General features: G+C 43.0%; 1 protein-coding gene across 2 annotated transcripts in view; it reads left to right on the top strand.

The window, feature by feature from the left end:
* The window catches only part of LOC126469772 (kinesin-like protein KIF3B), a 136,733-nt gene that overhangs the window by 38,447 nt on the left and 82,583 nt on the right, over positions 1-15,703 (top strand). For both annotated transcript variants that reach the window (XM_050097002.1, XM_050097003.1), the window contains 2 exons: positions 14,460-14,595; positions 15,069-15,218. In XM_050097002.1, the coding sequence (XP_049952959.1) occupies positions 14,460-14,595; positions 15,069-15,218 (286 nt within the window). The remainder of the gene's footprint in view (positions 1-14,459; positions 14,596-15,068; positions 15,219-15,703) is intronic.

Raw genomic sequence — 15,703 nt, 5'->3', positions numbered from 1 at the left:
CCCTTTCTTCTGCATTGCTCTCCAGGAAACTTGGTTTCCGGCGATGCGAACCCCCGCCCTCCGTGGCTATCGGGGTTATTACAAGAACCGAGCAGCTTATGAAAGGGTGTCTGGTGGCGTCTGCATTTATGTCCTTCACACTCTGCACAGCGAGTCTGTCCCTCTCCAGACGCCTTTAGAGGCTGTCGCTGTACGCGTGTGGACGCCACAGGCTGTTACCGTCTGCAGTCTTTACATTCCACCGGATGGTGATGTCTCGCAGCATGTCCTGGCTGCACTGGTCGCCCAATTGCCGCCACCTTTCTTGCTATTGGGCGACTTCAACGCTCATAACCCTCTGTGGGGTGGGTCAGTGGCAACAGGTCGAGGCGCCATCATTGAGCATTTATTGTCGCAGCTCGATCTCTCGCTGTTAAATGATGGTGCCTTCACACACTTCAGTGTGGCGCATGGCACCTACTCCGCCATTGACCTTTCAATCTGTAGCCATAGCCTCTTACCGTCTGTCCAATGGAGTGTGTATGACGACCTGTGTGGTAGTGACCATTTTCCGATCTTTTTGTCACTGCCACAGCGCCACTCTTCTGGGGGCCCTAGCAGATGGGCTATGAATAAGGCTGACTGGGACTTGTTCTCCTCCACTGCCGCTTTTGAGCCTCTCTCTACCGATGACATTGATGCGGTGGTTCAATCGGTCACCACCGGCATCGTTACTGCCGCCGAATCTGCCATTCCCCATTCCTGTGGGTCCCCTCGGCGGAAGGCTGTGCCTTGGTGGTCGCCTGAGATCGCTGAAGCGATTAAAGATCGCCGGCGGGCGCTCCAGCGTCACAAGCGACACCCCTCCCTCAACCACCTTATCGCCTTCAAACGGCTGCGTGCGCGGGCCCGCCTCCTTATCCGCCAAGGCAAGAAGGAGTGCTGGGAGCGGTATGTGTCCACAATTGGCCTCCATGTCACTCCCTCGCAGGTCTGGGCCAAGATTCGACGCGTCTACGGCTATCGGCCACCTGCCAGCGTCCCTGCGCTCTCACTGAATGGAGCAGTTTGTACTGACTCCGACGTCATTGCCAATCGCTTAGCAGAGCATTTTGCTATGAGTTCCGCTTCTGCGAATTACCCCCAGGCCTTCCGCTCCATTAAAGAGCGGATGGAACGTCGGAGCCTTTCGTTTCGCACCACCCACCCAGAATCTTACAATGCTCCATTTAGTGAGTGGGAATTTCGCAGTGCCCTCGCTGCTTGCCCTGATACCGCTCCTGGGCCAGGTGGCATCCACTGTCAGATGCTGAAACACCTTTCAGTGGACTGCCAACGGCGCCTTCTCGATCTTTACAACCGTCTTTGGGTCGAGGGGGAGTTTCCGTCGCAATGGCGGGAAGGCATTGTCATCCCCGTTTTGAAGCCTGGAAAGAACCCTCTGGAGGTGGACAGCTACCGTCCCATTAGCCTCACCAACGTTCTTTGCAAGTTGCTTGAACGGATGGTGAGCCGGCGCTTGAATTGGGTACTGGAGTCTCGGGGCCTTATGGCTCCATCTCAGGGTGGGTTCCGTAAAGGCCGCTCCGCCGCCGACAATCTGGTGAGCCTGGAGTCGGCCATCCGTACTCTCTTTTCCCGCCGTCAGCACCTGGTCGCTGTCTTTTTCGACATGCGGAAGGCGTACGATACGACGTGGCGTCATCACATTCTTTCTACGCTTCATGGATGGGGTCTTCGAGGTCCTCTGCCGATTTTTATCCGCAATTTTCTGTCGTGTCGTACATTCCGCGTGCAAGTCGCGGCCTCGTATAGTTCCTCCCACGTCCAGGAGAACGGTGTGCCACAGGGTTCCGTTTTAAGTGTCTGTCTGTTTTTAATAGCCGTTAACGGTCTTGCTGCGGCCGTGGGAAACTCTGTCTCCGCTTCCCTGTATGCTGACGACTTCTGCCTTTATTACAGCTCTACTGGCATTGCAGCTGTTGAACGTCAGCTACAGGGCGCTATCCGTAGGGCGCAGTCTTGGGCTGTAGCCCATGGGTTTCAGTTTTCGGCAGCCAAGACCCGCGTTATGCATTTCTGCCGGCGCCGAACAGTCCATCCTGAGCCGCGGCTTTATCTTGCCGACGAACTCCTTGCTGTGGTGGAGACCCACAGGTTTTTGGGGGTGGTTTTCGATGCCCGGTTGACTTGGCTGCCTCATATCCGGCAGCTTAAACAGACGTGTTGGCGGCATCTAAACGCTCTGAGATGCTTGGGCAACACCCGCTGGGGCGCCGACCGCTCTACACTGTTGCGGCTCTACCAGGCGTTAATCCAGTCCCGTCTGGATTATGGGAGCGTGGCTTATGGCTCAGCATCCCCATCTGCGTTACAGGTGCTGGACCCAATTCTCCACAGCGGGATACGCCTTGCCACTGGTGCTTTCCGCACCAGCCCCGTGGACAGCGTACTAGTGGAGGCAGGTGTACCTCCCCCTGCGGTTCCGACGCCAACGTTTGCTGGCCACTTATGCTGCCCATGTTCTAAGCTCGCCCGGGCATCCAAATTATCGTCTCCTGTTCCCGCGATCGGTCGTCCATCTGCCAGATCGTCGGCCCTGGTCTGGTTGTACAATAGCGGTCCGCGTCAAAGAGCTTCTCTCTGGGCTTCAGGTTTTCACTGTTCCACCTACTTTCCGGGCTACTTTGCATACACCCCCATGGTGTGTTCGTCGCCCTTGCCTTCGGCTGGACCTGGCACAGGGCCCGAAGGACTCAGTCCCTCCAGAGGCCTTCCGCCGCCGCTTTTATTCTCTCCTGGCCACGTATCAGGGCTCTGGTATTGTCTACACTGACGGTTCGATGGTTGCTGGTCGTGTCGGGTATGCGCTCACTCTAGGGGACCGTTCCGAACAACGTTCCTTGCAGGATGGCTGCAGCGTTTACACTGCTGAATTGGTCGCCATCCTTCGTGCCCTTGAGTATATCCGCTCCTGCTCAGGTGAGTCCTTCGTTATCTGTAGCGATTCCCTGAGCGGTTTACGAGCTCTCGACCAGTGTTTCCCTCGTTCTCGTCTGGTGATGGCTATCCACGAGTCTCTGCATACTCTTGCCTGTTGCGGCCGCTCTGTGGTCTTTGTGTGGACCCCCGGTCATGTCGGTATCCCGGGTAACGAACATGTTGACCGCCTGGCGAAAGAGGCCACCAGCAAGCCATCTCTGGACGTTGGCCTCCCAGAGACTGATTTGCGGGCAGTCTTCCGCCGCAAAATCTTGGCGCTATGGGACGATGAATGGCGCGAACTGACAATGTCCAATAAACTCCGTGCTGTCAAGGAGACGACGGCTGTGTGGCGGTCATCCCTGCGAGCCACTCGCAGGGACTCGGTAGTTCTTTGCCGGCTCCGCATTGGCCACTCCCGGCTGACACACAGTTATTTACTGCGCCGGGAGGACCCTCCTGTATGTCGCTGCGGGGCGGCTTTGACAGTGGCCCACATTCTGTTGGCCTGCCCCCTTTTAGCTGTGGTCAGGCAGACATTTGCGCTGCCTGATACGCTCCCTGCACTTTTAACAGACGACTCCGCTATGGCTGACTTAGTTTTACGTTTTATTCGGGCAGGGGGATTTTATCATTTACTCTGAGTGTTTCTGTTTTATTTTATTGTTTTGTGTTGATTCTGGCCTTTGGCCTATGAATTTACACTGATTTTTAATGTGTTTCTAAGTGGTTGGCCTTTCCTTTTTTATGTCTATGGTCGGCCAACCACCGTCACACTCTGTGTGGTTTTAGTTTGTTTTGTCTTGTCTTTGTCTCAGTATCTCTTGTTCTGTATCGTCTGTGATCTCTTCTGTTCCTTGTTTTTATTCTCTGTGGGTGTTCTTTGTCTTTGGAAAAAGGGACCGATGACCATGGCAGTCTGGTCCCTTTAATCCCCCAAACCAACCAATCTCTTAAGTAGTAAAACCTCGGTAGACGATGTTTCCTCCAGTTGCTCTACATATTTTAAAGCAGTTTCTAAGGCCTTGTGTCCTCCGTTGTGAGAAATCTTGGGCACACTTTCCTTCACTACATCCGCTTCTTCGTCTTCTTTTTTTTGTTTTCCATGTTGACTATTTCTTCATCTGTCACTTCAAATTCTTCATCTTGGACAATTCATTCATTTATGTCATCTTCTGTGGCGTCAGCACATCCCAGAACTTTTCGTAACAATGAAAGCAGGGTAGTATTTTCTGGTTTGGTCTGCTGCTGTAGATTTTCATCATCTGGAGAATTTTCTTGATTTTCCTGTAGCCAAATTTCCCAGGATTTTCAATTGTATTTGCTCCAACACTCTCCCAAGATTGGGCCACGTCAAAAGCTACGTCTTTCAAATTAATATGGCATAACTGCTCTAGCATGTCTTCTCCCTTGTCCATAGCATTAATTAAAGAGGAAAGCAAGTTTCTGCGGTAGTTTCTCTTTAGTGTCTCTAAGGTCCCTTGGTCCATAGGCTGACATAAGGATGTGACATTCGGAGGCAAAAACATGGCCTTTATATCTTGATCTTGAAGTTCATCTTCATTAGGATGACAAGTGGCATTGTCTAGAAGCAACAGTGCTTTTCGGGGCAAGTTGTTGGCTTTCAAAAACTTTTCAGTTTGTTGCCCGAACTCTTTAAAAAAATCATTCTTTAAAAATGTCTGAGCTCATCCAAGCAATTTTTTTTTTTTTTTTTTTTTTTTTTTAAATATTTCACCGCTAAAGCATTTTTAGATACATTTTTAAATGCTCTCGTTTTTTTTCCTTACCTATCATAGACAGTTTCATTTTCAAATTTGCTGCGGCATTACTGCATGCAAGAATTGTCACTCCTTCTTTGCTACGTTTGTAGCCTCGCGCTGCCTATTCGGCCTTTGATACTAATGTTTTTTCTGGTAACATTTTGTAATTGAGACCAGTCTCGTCGCAGTTAAAAATTTGATTGCCTGTTAAGTTTTCCTTGTCCAATACCTCATGAAGTTTATTCCTAAACAATTGAACAGCTTCAAAATTTGCTGAAAGCTTTTCATCACAGACATTAAGTTGTCAAATTCCGTATCTTTTCTTCCATCTATCGAGCCAACCTACACTCGATGTGAAATCAGGTTAACCTTCGTTTAGTTCGTTACGAAACTTTAAGGCTTTTTCCTGCAAAATTGGTCCCGACATGGGTACACCTTTATCTCTATGTTGAGTAAACCATAGGAACAAAGCTTCACTTACTTTTTCATAATCATGTTTTTTTCGTGGTTTTCCGATCTTCCAAAACAGCTGAGGTTGCTCACTGAGAACACCACTTCTCAATTTCATTGCAGTTCCTTTTTCAGTCTCCAACTGTTGTTTTCCTGACATTATAATCTTGCGTCACTTTTAATAAAGTTTCACCATTGTGTATTCTTTTGAAAGCTTTAAGTTTTTCTTCCATTGAAATGACCAGCTTTGTCCATTTTGAAGCCATCACCACAAATTTTTACAATAAACAAAGTGCAACACGTCCACTCCACTACAGATCTAAGTTAGCACTGAGGAGTGAGCAGTAGCAGATGGCGACAATGAACTGAGTATCAACAAACAACATGTTAGTCACTGACCTGTCGTCAGGTTAGGTTAGGTTAGGTTAGGTTAGGTTAGGTTGCTGGTGCACGCCTGGCGTGGTGAAAGGGTCAGATAACACAGAAGGTCAGATAACCGAAGATCGGACAATGGAGACTCTACTGTATTTTGTTTGGACATGCCCATGATCACATCACAAATGAAGTTGCCTGATTTGATGGGGTATCAACAGGCACTGTCCAACATGTCTATAAGAAATGGTACACCACTTGTGGCCATATGACAAGTTGTAAGAACAGCAGTCATGATAGGATACTAACCATCAGGGACTGGCGACAAGTGTCACATCTTCTCAATGGTATTCAGTTTCAAAACACAGGAATTGTTGCTGGTAGTGTGTGCAGTTCCATCTCAACCAGTTTAGGAGTGAACACTGCGAAGAGAATAGAATGCAGTGGACATTAGGAGATGGGTTGCTCACAAAAGGCCATTATACTGATATTCACATACACAGATGGTCATAGTATTGTGTACACAAGGCATCAAAGGGTAGTGTATTAGTGGAGCTGTCATTTGTACTCACATGATTCATGTGAAAAGTTTTCCGACATGATTATGGCCACATGATGGCAATTAACAAACCTTGAATGTCAAATGGTAAATGGAGGTAGACATATGGTACCTTTTATTTTGGAAATTGCTAGGGATTCCAATATTCTGAGGTTCAAAGTGCCAGGAGTGTGTCAAGAATGCCAGATTTCAGCTTTACCACTCACCATGGATAACACAGTGGCTGACAGCCTTCACTCAACAACCAAGAGCAGTGGCAGCTGTGTAGAGCTAACACACAAGCAGCGCTGCATGAAGTAACCACAGAAATCAATGCGGGATATTGACAAATGTATACATTAGGACAGTGAGGTGAAATTTGGCATTAATGGGCTATGGCAGCAGATGACTGATGTGAGTGCCTTTGCTAACAGCACGTTGTCATCTGCATTGCCTTTCCTGGGATCGTGACCGTATCGGTTGGATCCTTGATGACCGGAAAATGGGAGTGTGGTAAGATGAGTTCAGATTTCAGTTGGTAAGAGCGGAAGGTAGGGATAGTGTGGCACACACCTCACGAAGCTATGGACTGAGATTACCAACAAGGCACTGTGCAGGCTGGTGGTGGAGGTTCCATAACGGTGTGGGCTGTTTTTTTGTGTGTGGAGTGGACTGGGTCTTCAATGAACCAATTATTGACAGGAAATGGTTATGGTCAGCTACTTTGAGACCAGTTGCAGCCATTCATGCACTTCATGTTCCTAAACAATGATGGAATTTTTTATCGATGACAATGCCCTATGCCACTGGGCCACAATTGTTTGTGTTTGGGTTGAAGAACATTCTGGACAATTTGAGCAAATGATTTTCCCACCCAGATCACCTGACATGAATCCCATCGAATATTTATGGGGCATAATTGAGAGGTCAGTTCGTGCACAAAAACCTACACTGGCATCACTTTCTCACTTATGGACAGCTCCAGTATTTCTACAGGAGACTTACAGTGACTTGTTGAGTCCATGCTACATAAAGTTGCTGTACTATGCCAGCCAAAAGGAGGCCTGACATGATATCAGGAGGTACCCCATGACTTTAGTCACCTCAGTGCGTGATGTAGACACTCCTGTCATCAAAGACGGCAGCAGCCATGGTCACAGGACTGCATGCATACATTCCTCGTTTGTTGAACATCCAGGTAACCTGTAGCACCTTGAGTGATCCATTAAATGACCCGATCCTAATGTCATAGAAAATGTCCATGATTATTTGGAACAGCGAATGAAACATAGCCGTCAGCTTCCCTGCAATTTGGTAGCTCTGTGGCAGGAATGACAGACCACAACCCACAAGCAGAACGAGGCATGCCATTTATCTGATGGGGGGCTGCCCCTCACCATTCGTTCTTGTAATTTTTTTATTTTATTTTTTTAAATTTTTTACTTATCTTTCCTTCCCTCCCAGAAAGGAGAGGGAATTTTGAGAATAGTTCATTTGATCCACTGTAGTCTAGCTGGTGTTGGGGGCGGGGATCCTAATTCGGAATAATATCTTGTCTCATGACACATTATTTTGGAATGTACACGCTTCAGCGAGAGTGCAGTTGTTGCAGCAAAAGCTACAATATGGGCCTGTAGGGAACAACCTTGTTTAGTCATCAGTGGTTTGTGTATTCTAGTCAGTGAGCTTCATCAGCCTACTTATCAATGTGTTGAACTTTTTGCGATGAAAGTAAGCAACAGTTTTATACGTCTTTCTCTGAACCTGTAAGAATTTACTTCTCACTCATCAGCCAATAATAATAATAATAATAATAATAATAATAATAATAATAATATAAGAAAGTGTTATACTGTAACCATTCTTTCTCCCACATTTTCAGTACAGACATTTTTGTTTCTCTTTATATAGTTGTGAAGCTTCACTGGCTAAAATGAAACCGAGACCCAATAAAGCAGGATCAAGTAGAAACCCCAACTTACAGGGCGAAAAGAGGCAGTTTCAGAATAGCTCAATTGAAAAATATTTTTTTTTTTTTTGCAATTCCTGAATATCATCGTTTGCCTTGCTTGGAAAAGTGTTGTAGCCTTCCCACAGAAATACAACTTAGAGACACTAAGATTGTCTGAATTCTGAATTTTCTAAGTTGCTAAAAGAACTACATAAACAGAAAAATTTTAGAAACAGCAGTTGACATGTCAGCAAGCAATGTTCAGAAATCCTGGTAAAGATTCAGAAACTGCAACAGAAATAAGTTTGGAAATATCTTGCTTTATAGCAGAAAGTCGCTGGTTATTTATGGACTGAGATTGTTGTAAATTGTTTCAAAATAGCTGCTAAAAAGATTTGCCCACGATCAGTTAAACATTTCGAGAACATTCAGCTAAATTGAATGACTGTGCAAAGGAAAGATACTGCAGTGTGTCAAATATAAAGGATGCATTAAAAACTTGCTCAAATAAATCTGCTTACTTTTCATTGGCTGTTGATGAAGCAATTTACACCACCTCCACACCCCAGTTGTTACTGCTTGCACATGGTATAAACACTCATGAATTTTAAGTTTGCAAAGATTTTATTGGATTGAGTTTACTGTCAGGACAAACTAGTAATAGTGATATGTTCATTGGAACAGTGTTTGAACATTGTACAAATTAATTCTGGATTTGTATCAGTACTAAAGAAGTATTTAGGAGTGCACAGTGATGATTTCATGCAGTTACACCGTATAATCCACCAGGAGAGTTTGTGCAGCAGGTCATTAGATGTGGTTCCAACAATTAATTTCATAAAGTATCAAGGTCTCAATCACAGACAATTTAAAACTTTTCATGAAGACATTGACAGCGAGTATACTGATATGATTTGATTTACACAAAAATAAAGATAGTGAAGTTGCAATAAAACGCTGAAGCAGTTTCTAAATTTAGTTGATCAGATCAGATAGAACAGAAATATCTCTGAATTAAATTAAGAAATAAGTGTTGGTTATTTGACTTAGTGTTTTTGACTGACTTAATTAATCATTTAAATATGTTAAATACAAGGCCAAAGTCGATTGATTATTCAACTTATGACCCTGTTACATCTTTTCAGTGTGAGTTAAATGTGTTTCAAACCCAACTGAAGTCAGGCAGTTATGTCCATTTTCACTGTGACAAGAAAGTGCTGGAACAGTTAAAAGCCAGCTTTAAGACTACATACAATGAAAGAGTTGGTAACTCGATATCAACCTTCAAGACTTGTCTCACTGACTTTCACAACATTTTGCTATTGTTAGATTTGTTTAGCAACCATTTCCCACGAATATCAAATTTTATTAATCTGATAAGGGGCATGGCTGTTAGGAAAGGAGAGAGACTGTCAGGAACAGTGCACAAGGCATAATGTCAGGCAGATATCAGCAGCTGGGCCAGCACTCCGTATGAAGTCAGACTTGTTGACACTCTGCAGAGGAACTAACAGTGCTGAAATGGTTCGGCAAGGACATCACCCTTGGACACCAAGGTGAGTACCAGACACTTTGATACAGCCAAAATGTTTGAGAACCTGGGAGAAACTGTAGGAAGAACTTTAAAAGAGTACGGTGAAAACATCTCAATGGAAGAAGCTCGTCCAAAAATACCTGAAAAATCAGCACATAAATGGCCATTGCAGGGGGCCAAGACAGTGATTACCATGAAGCAGCTAGGAGCAAGCAGCACAGCAACTGAGTTCTAAGGGGCACTCACTGTAGAGTGATAGTTTGATGCTGATGCAGTAAAAAGTATGAGAAGTCCATACACATTGAAGGGAGGACAATTGAGTTTCCAATAAGTATCCAGCAACAGTTATTGTCTTGAGTTTTTTGCCTGTTAGAAAAGAACAAACACTGTAGAGTTTGCCTCTATTAGTGCAACAAGTAATATTTGATATTTTCTATGTGTCAGAATTTAAAGAGAAACCAGTGCTGTCTCGTACTTGTCTCCCACTGTATTTAAACTATTTGATTGCATGTTGTCGGGAGATATTGCAAGCAGAGTGCTCATCTCTGATAGCAAAAGATAGAACACAGGAAATGGGAGTTGCTGGAAAGGTAGGGTGTACTCATTGATTTGCAAAGATGTAAATCTACATCTATATCCACAAGCCACCATATGGTGTTGGCAGTCATTTCCGTTTCTGTTCCACTTGTAAATAAAGAGCGCGAAAGAGGACTATTTGTATGCCTGCGTATCTTCATGGTCCTTATGCAAAATGTACGTTGACTGCAGTAGAACCATTCCATAGTCAGCCTCAAATATTGGCTCTCTAAATTTTCTCAAAAGTGCTGCTCAAAAAGAATGTTTCCTTCCCTCCAGTGATTCCCATTTGAGTTCCTGAAGCATCTCAATAATACTTGTGAGTTATTTGAGCCTATTAGTAATGAATCCAGCAGCCTCCCTCTGGTTTGCTTCTGTCTTCATTTAATCCGACCTGATATGGATCCCAAACGCTCAAACAGTACTCAACAATGTGTCACAGTAGTGTCAGTAGCGTTCTTTTTGCAGTCTCCTTTACAAATGAACTGCACTTTCCTTAAATTCTCCCAGTTAACCGAAGTCGACCATCCATCTTCCTATTATCATCCTCGCATATTCATTCCATTTCATATTGCTTTTCAGCAGTATGCATAGGTGTTAATCGACATGGCTGTGTCAAGCAGCACACTAATAGTATTGTATTTGAACATTATGGGTTTGTTTTTACTACTCATATGTATTAACTTAAATTTTTCTACACCTGCCATTTGTCACACTGACTAGAAATTTTGTCTAAGTCATCTTGTATCCTGCTACAGTCACTCAACTTTGACACCTTCCCACACACCACAGCATCATCAGCAAAGAGTCACACACTGCTGCTTACCCTGTCCGTCAGATCCTTTACTTATATTGAAAATAACAGCCACTAAAGACACCTCTCCAAAGAAGGTTACACTATTGGGAAATAAATTGTTCTTAAATCGAATACTTAAGTGTTTGCACCCTTATTCCCTTCCTACCAAGCCAACTACTACTCCTCTTCCTTCCAAAATCAGCTTTTCTAAGCATCTTGGGAGACTTTCTTCCTCTCAGGCCATTAAATGTAACTTAGTAGACTTCAGCCCACATTATCGTCAATGTCCTGATTGCTCCACGCAGCCCATACCTCTGTCCAAAGCTGGTGATACTTATTTTCCCAAATGATTGTGGCCTGTGCTTACAACAAAGTTGCAAACAGCTGATAGGGGGCATGCTCACTAAATGTAGTTGGCAAATTACAGTTTAGAACAGTATAATACAAAGTTAGAAATGTAGTAATTGATGGAAAGATATCAAGTAAAACGAAAGTGATTTCTGGCGTTCCCCAAGGTGTTATAGGACCTTTGCTGTTCCTTATCTATATAAATGATTTAGGAAACAATCTGAGCTGCCGTCTCAGGTTGTTTGTAGATGATGCTGTCATTAGTAGACGGTAGCATTCAAAGAAATGTGACTGACGCCCGAACAATGGGGACTTACGTGCATCGAGAATAGAAAATAGGGCATTGAGAATGGCTAGCCACTAACCGAAATCTGGTTTTGCGTAATAAAATCTAAAAAAGAAGACTGATTGCTGTACTCTATAATTTATAAGCCACATAAGTCGCTGAGTGCATCCACTTTCTGAATGGAAGGTAACCTGATGATGATTGGCAATTGTGACCCTAAATTACAAAAAATGTGAGGTCATCCACATGAGTGCTAAAAGGAATCCGTTAAACTGCAGTTACACAATAAATCAGTCAAATTTAAAGGATGTAAATTCAACCAAATACCTAGGAATTACTGTTAAGAACAACTTAAATTGGAAGGAACACACAGAAAATGTGGTGAAGGCTAACAAAAGACTGTGTTTTATTGGCAGGACACTCAGAAAATGTAACAGATCTACTAAAGAGACTGCCTACAGTACACTAGTTCGTCCTCTTTTAGAATATTGCTGCACAGTATGGGATCCTTACCAGATAGGATTGACAGAGTACATCAAGAAAGTTAAAATACAGGGAGCACCTTTTTGTATTATCACGAAATATGGGGGAGAGTGTCACTTGAAATGATACAGGATTTGGGGTGGACATCATTAAAACAAAGGCATTTTTCATTGCGGCAGAATCTTCTCACAAAATTTCAATCATAAATTTTCTCCTCCAAATGTGAAAATATTGTGTTGATGCTAATGTACTGGGTGATCAAAAAGTCAGTATAAATTTGAAAACTGAATAAATCACGGAATATGTAGATAGTGAGGTACAAATTGATACACACGCTTGGAATGACATGGGGTTTTATTAGAACCAAAAAAATACAAAAGTTCAAAAAATGGCTGACAGATGGCGCTTCATCTGATCAGAATAGCAATAATTAGCATAACAAAATAAGACAAAGCAAAGATGATGTTCTTTACAGGAAATGCTCAATATGTCCACCATCATTCCTCAACAATAGCTTTTGTCAAGGAATAATGTTGTGAACAGCACTGTAAAGTATGTCTGGAGTTATGGTGAGGCATTGGCGTCGGATGTTGTCTTTCAACATCCCTAGCGATGTCGTTCGATCACTATGCACTTGTGACTTCAGGTAACCCCAAAGCCAATAATCGCACGGACTGAGATCTGGGGACCTGCGAGGCCAAGCAGGACGAAAGTGGCAGCTGAGCACACGATCATCACCAAACGACGAGCACAAGAGATCTTTCACACGTCTAGCAATATGGAGTGGAGCACCATCCTGCATAAACATCATATGTTCCAGCAGGTGTTTATCAGCCAGGCCGGGGATGATGCGATTCTGTAACATATCGGTGTACCTCTCACCCATCACGGAAGCAGTTACAAAACCAGAATCACGCATTACCTCGAAGAAAAAGAGGCCCGATAATGGTAGATGTGGTAAATCCAACCCATAATGTGACTTTCTCGTTGTGCAATGGAGTTTCCACGACAGTTCTAGGATTTGCGGTAGCCCAAATTCTGCAGTTGTGGGCGTTGACAGACCCTCGGAGTGTGAAATGAGCTTCATTGGTCCACAACATGTTACTCAACCAATAGTCATCTTCCACCATCTTTTGATATGCCCACACAGCAAATGCCTCCGCTTCACTAAATAGCCAGGTAACAGTTCATGATGCCGATGGATTTTGTACGGATAGCATCGGAGAGTACGCCTAACTGCCAACCAAATAGTGGTGTATGGAGTGCCGGTGCAACGTGCGACTGCACGAGCGCTGACTTCCCCGTGCATACACGAACCCGCTACAGTCTCCATTTCTTCCTGAACTGTCTCAGCAGCATTATGTCTTGTGCTCGGTCGGCCACTACAGGGTCTATCGTCTAAACAACCCATGGCTTCGAACTTCGAAATCATTCTCACCACAGCTGCATTTGTCAACGGATCTTTACCCATTCGAATCGCCTTCCTATGGCGATAGGATTGTAACGCTGAACTAGCACATTCGCCATTCTGATAATACAGCTTCACTAAAAGCGCCTTTTCAGGTAATGTCAACATGCTGCAACTGCTGGCGCATCTGATTCTCTCTCTCATTACAACTCCTTTTATGCACAATTGCCATACACACTCACTGACGTTTTCCTGTCCAGCGCCATCTGTTTTGTAAACTCCCCCCCCCCCCCTTCCCCCCCGTCTCTAATAAAACCCATGCCATTCCAAGCATGTGTGTCAATTTTTACCTCTATTGTGTGGTTTATTAAGTTTTCAAATTTATATTGACTTTTTGATCACCCGGTGCATAGGGAGAAACAATCATCATAATAAAATAAGGGAAATCGGAGCTCACACGGAAAGATATTGGTGTTAGATTTTCCGTGCACTGTACGAGATTGGAATAACAGAGAATTATTGTGAAGAAGGCTTGATTAACCCTCTGCCAGGCACTTAAATGTGATTTGCAGATTATCCACATTGATATAGATGTAGATGTATACAACTAAATTTAATACTTAAAATACAATTAAAAAGGAGCTAGAGTCAAAAGAGAAATAGTAGTTCAAATTCTGAAGGACAGCTGCAAATAAGTGTATGTACCATATGCATTACAACAATGTTGACTGACAGCAGCTTGCAGATACTTCTTGTTTCACACATCACTAAATTTGCATCTAGATTTCAGACAATTATGAAATACACTGATAAGTAAGAAAATAGTTTGCTTGGTAATTTTGCAGAGAAAAATGTGAAGCAAATTAACAATGAACAGAAGAGAAATCATGACATATAACATTTCTGTTTGGCATATATTTTCCGCATTTAGGCAAAAAAAGTGAGGCAATTTAATCCCATAATATAAAATTTTGATATTGTGTACTGTTGCAGGGTCCCGGCTGAATCAGACTGAGAAAGGAATAATACCCCGTTCATTTGATCAGATATTTAGTCACATTGCCCGTTCCTCAAATATGGAATATTTAGTCCGATCCTCGTATTTGGAAATCTATCAAGAAGAAATAAGGTATGTGTACATAATGCACACTATAATTTGTCTGGTACTTAACATAATTTTTAAGCTTGCTTGCTAAATGGCCTGTTGCTTAAAATGGAGTGCAACTTACTCAGTTTATATTCATAAACTGTTTCATAATGGCGCACTTAGCCATTTCCAACAAACTTTAAGCATAATTTCAAATCTTTTCTAAACTTTTTCTCACTTTTGTGCTTCAAGGCATATATTTAACATGGTAACTTATTTCTAAAGTAATCAGATGTTTGAAGCTGTTGTATACATGGCAGTCAGGTTTGGTGGTTTACTGGTGTAACAACTGAGCTACCAATGCACACTGATTTCATTATTGTTCAGTGAACATAAATTTTTTTGTGGGGCCTATACACCATTGTCATGTTTTACCATGTAGCCTTTCTTTTGTTCTTTCTTAATTGTGCTAAGAACTTGAGTTTTTTATCAGTTTATTGTTTTATCATTTTCAGAGATCTCTTGAACAAGAATCCAGAAAAGAAACATGAGTTGAGAGAAGGGGCAGAAGGTGTTTATGTACAAGATCTTTCGTCGTATATATGTAGAAATGTTAAAGAAATTGAAAGAATTATGACACGTGGAAACCAAAATAGGAGTATTGGGTGAGTTTTTGGAATATTTTCATGCACCAGCAAACTCTAATGGAGAAGATCTCAACTGTAACAGTAACTATATTACTGTGTTAGTTTGTATGGTAATGAGCTGTATCATACTTGGATCATTTTGTTAATTTTGGAGTTAGTGGTCTGAAGATGGTCATGTTTGACTGAAACCAGTTACCAGAACAAATAAACTTTAGTTGTCATCTAGATTGATTGTTTTTGTTATACCCATTATTAGTTTGATTTAATGTTATGGTAACAGTTCTGTAATGATTTTGCGGTTTCTTTCTACTGTTACATTGCCTTTGTGGTAGAATCAGGTATTATATCACTTCTTAATCTTCATAAATTTATATAGTGACTTGACATGAAATTAGTTCCTTTGGCAGTCGTGATAGCCTATAGTCTATACAAAAGCACTACTTAATGATTAGCAAAAGCTTTGGTAACAGGTTCTTGTGTAATATTAATTAAAGAAACCGTGA

The sequence above is a fragment of the Schistocerca serialis genome, chromosome 3 (genome assembly GCF_023864345.2).
Source record: "Schistocerca serialis cubense isolate TAMUIC-IGC-003099 chromosome 3, iqSchSeri2.2, whole genome shotgun sequence".
NCBI classification, from domain to species: Eukaryota; Metazoa; Arthropoda; class Insecta; order Orthoptera; family Acrididae; genus Schistocerca; species Schistocerca serialis.
Note: the sequence above shows the minus strand (reverse complement) of the source record. Positions and strands in the feature narration are given on the sequence as shown.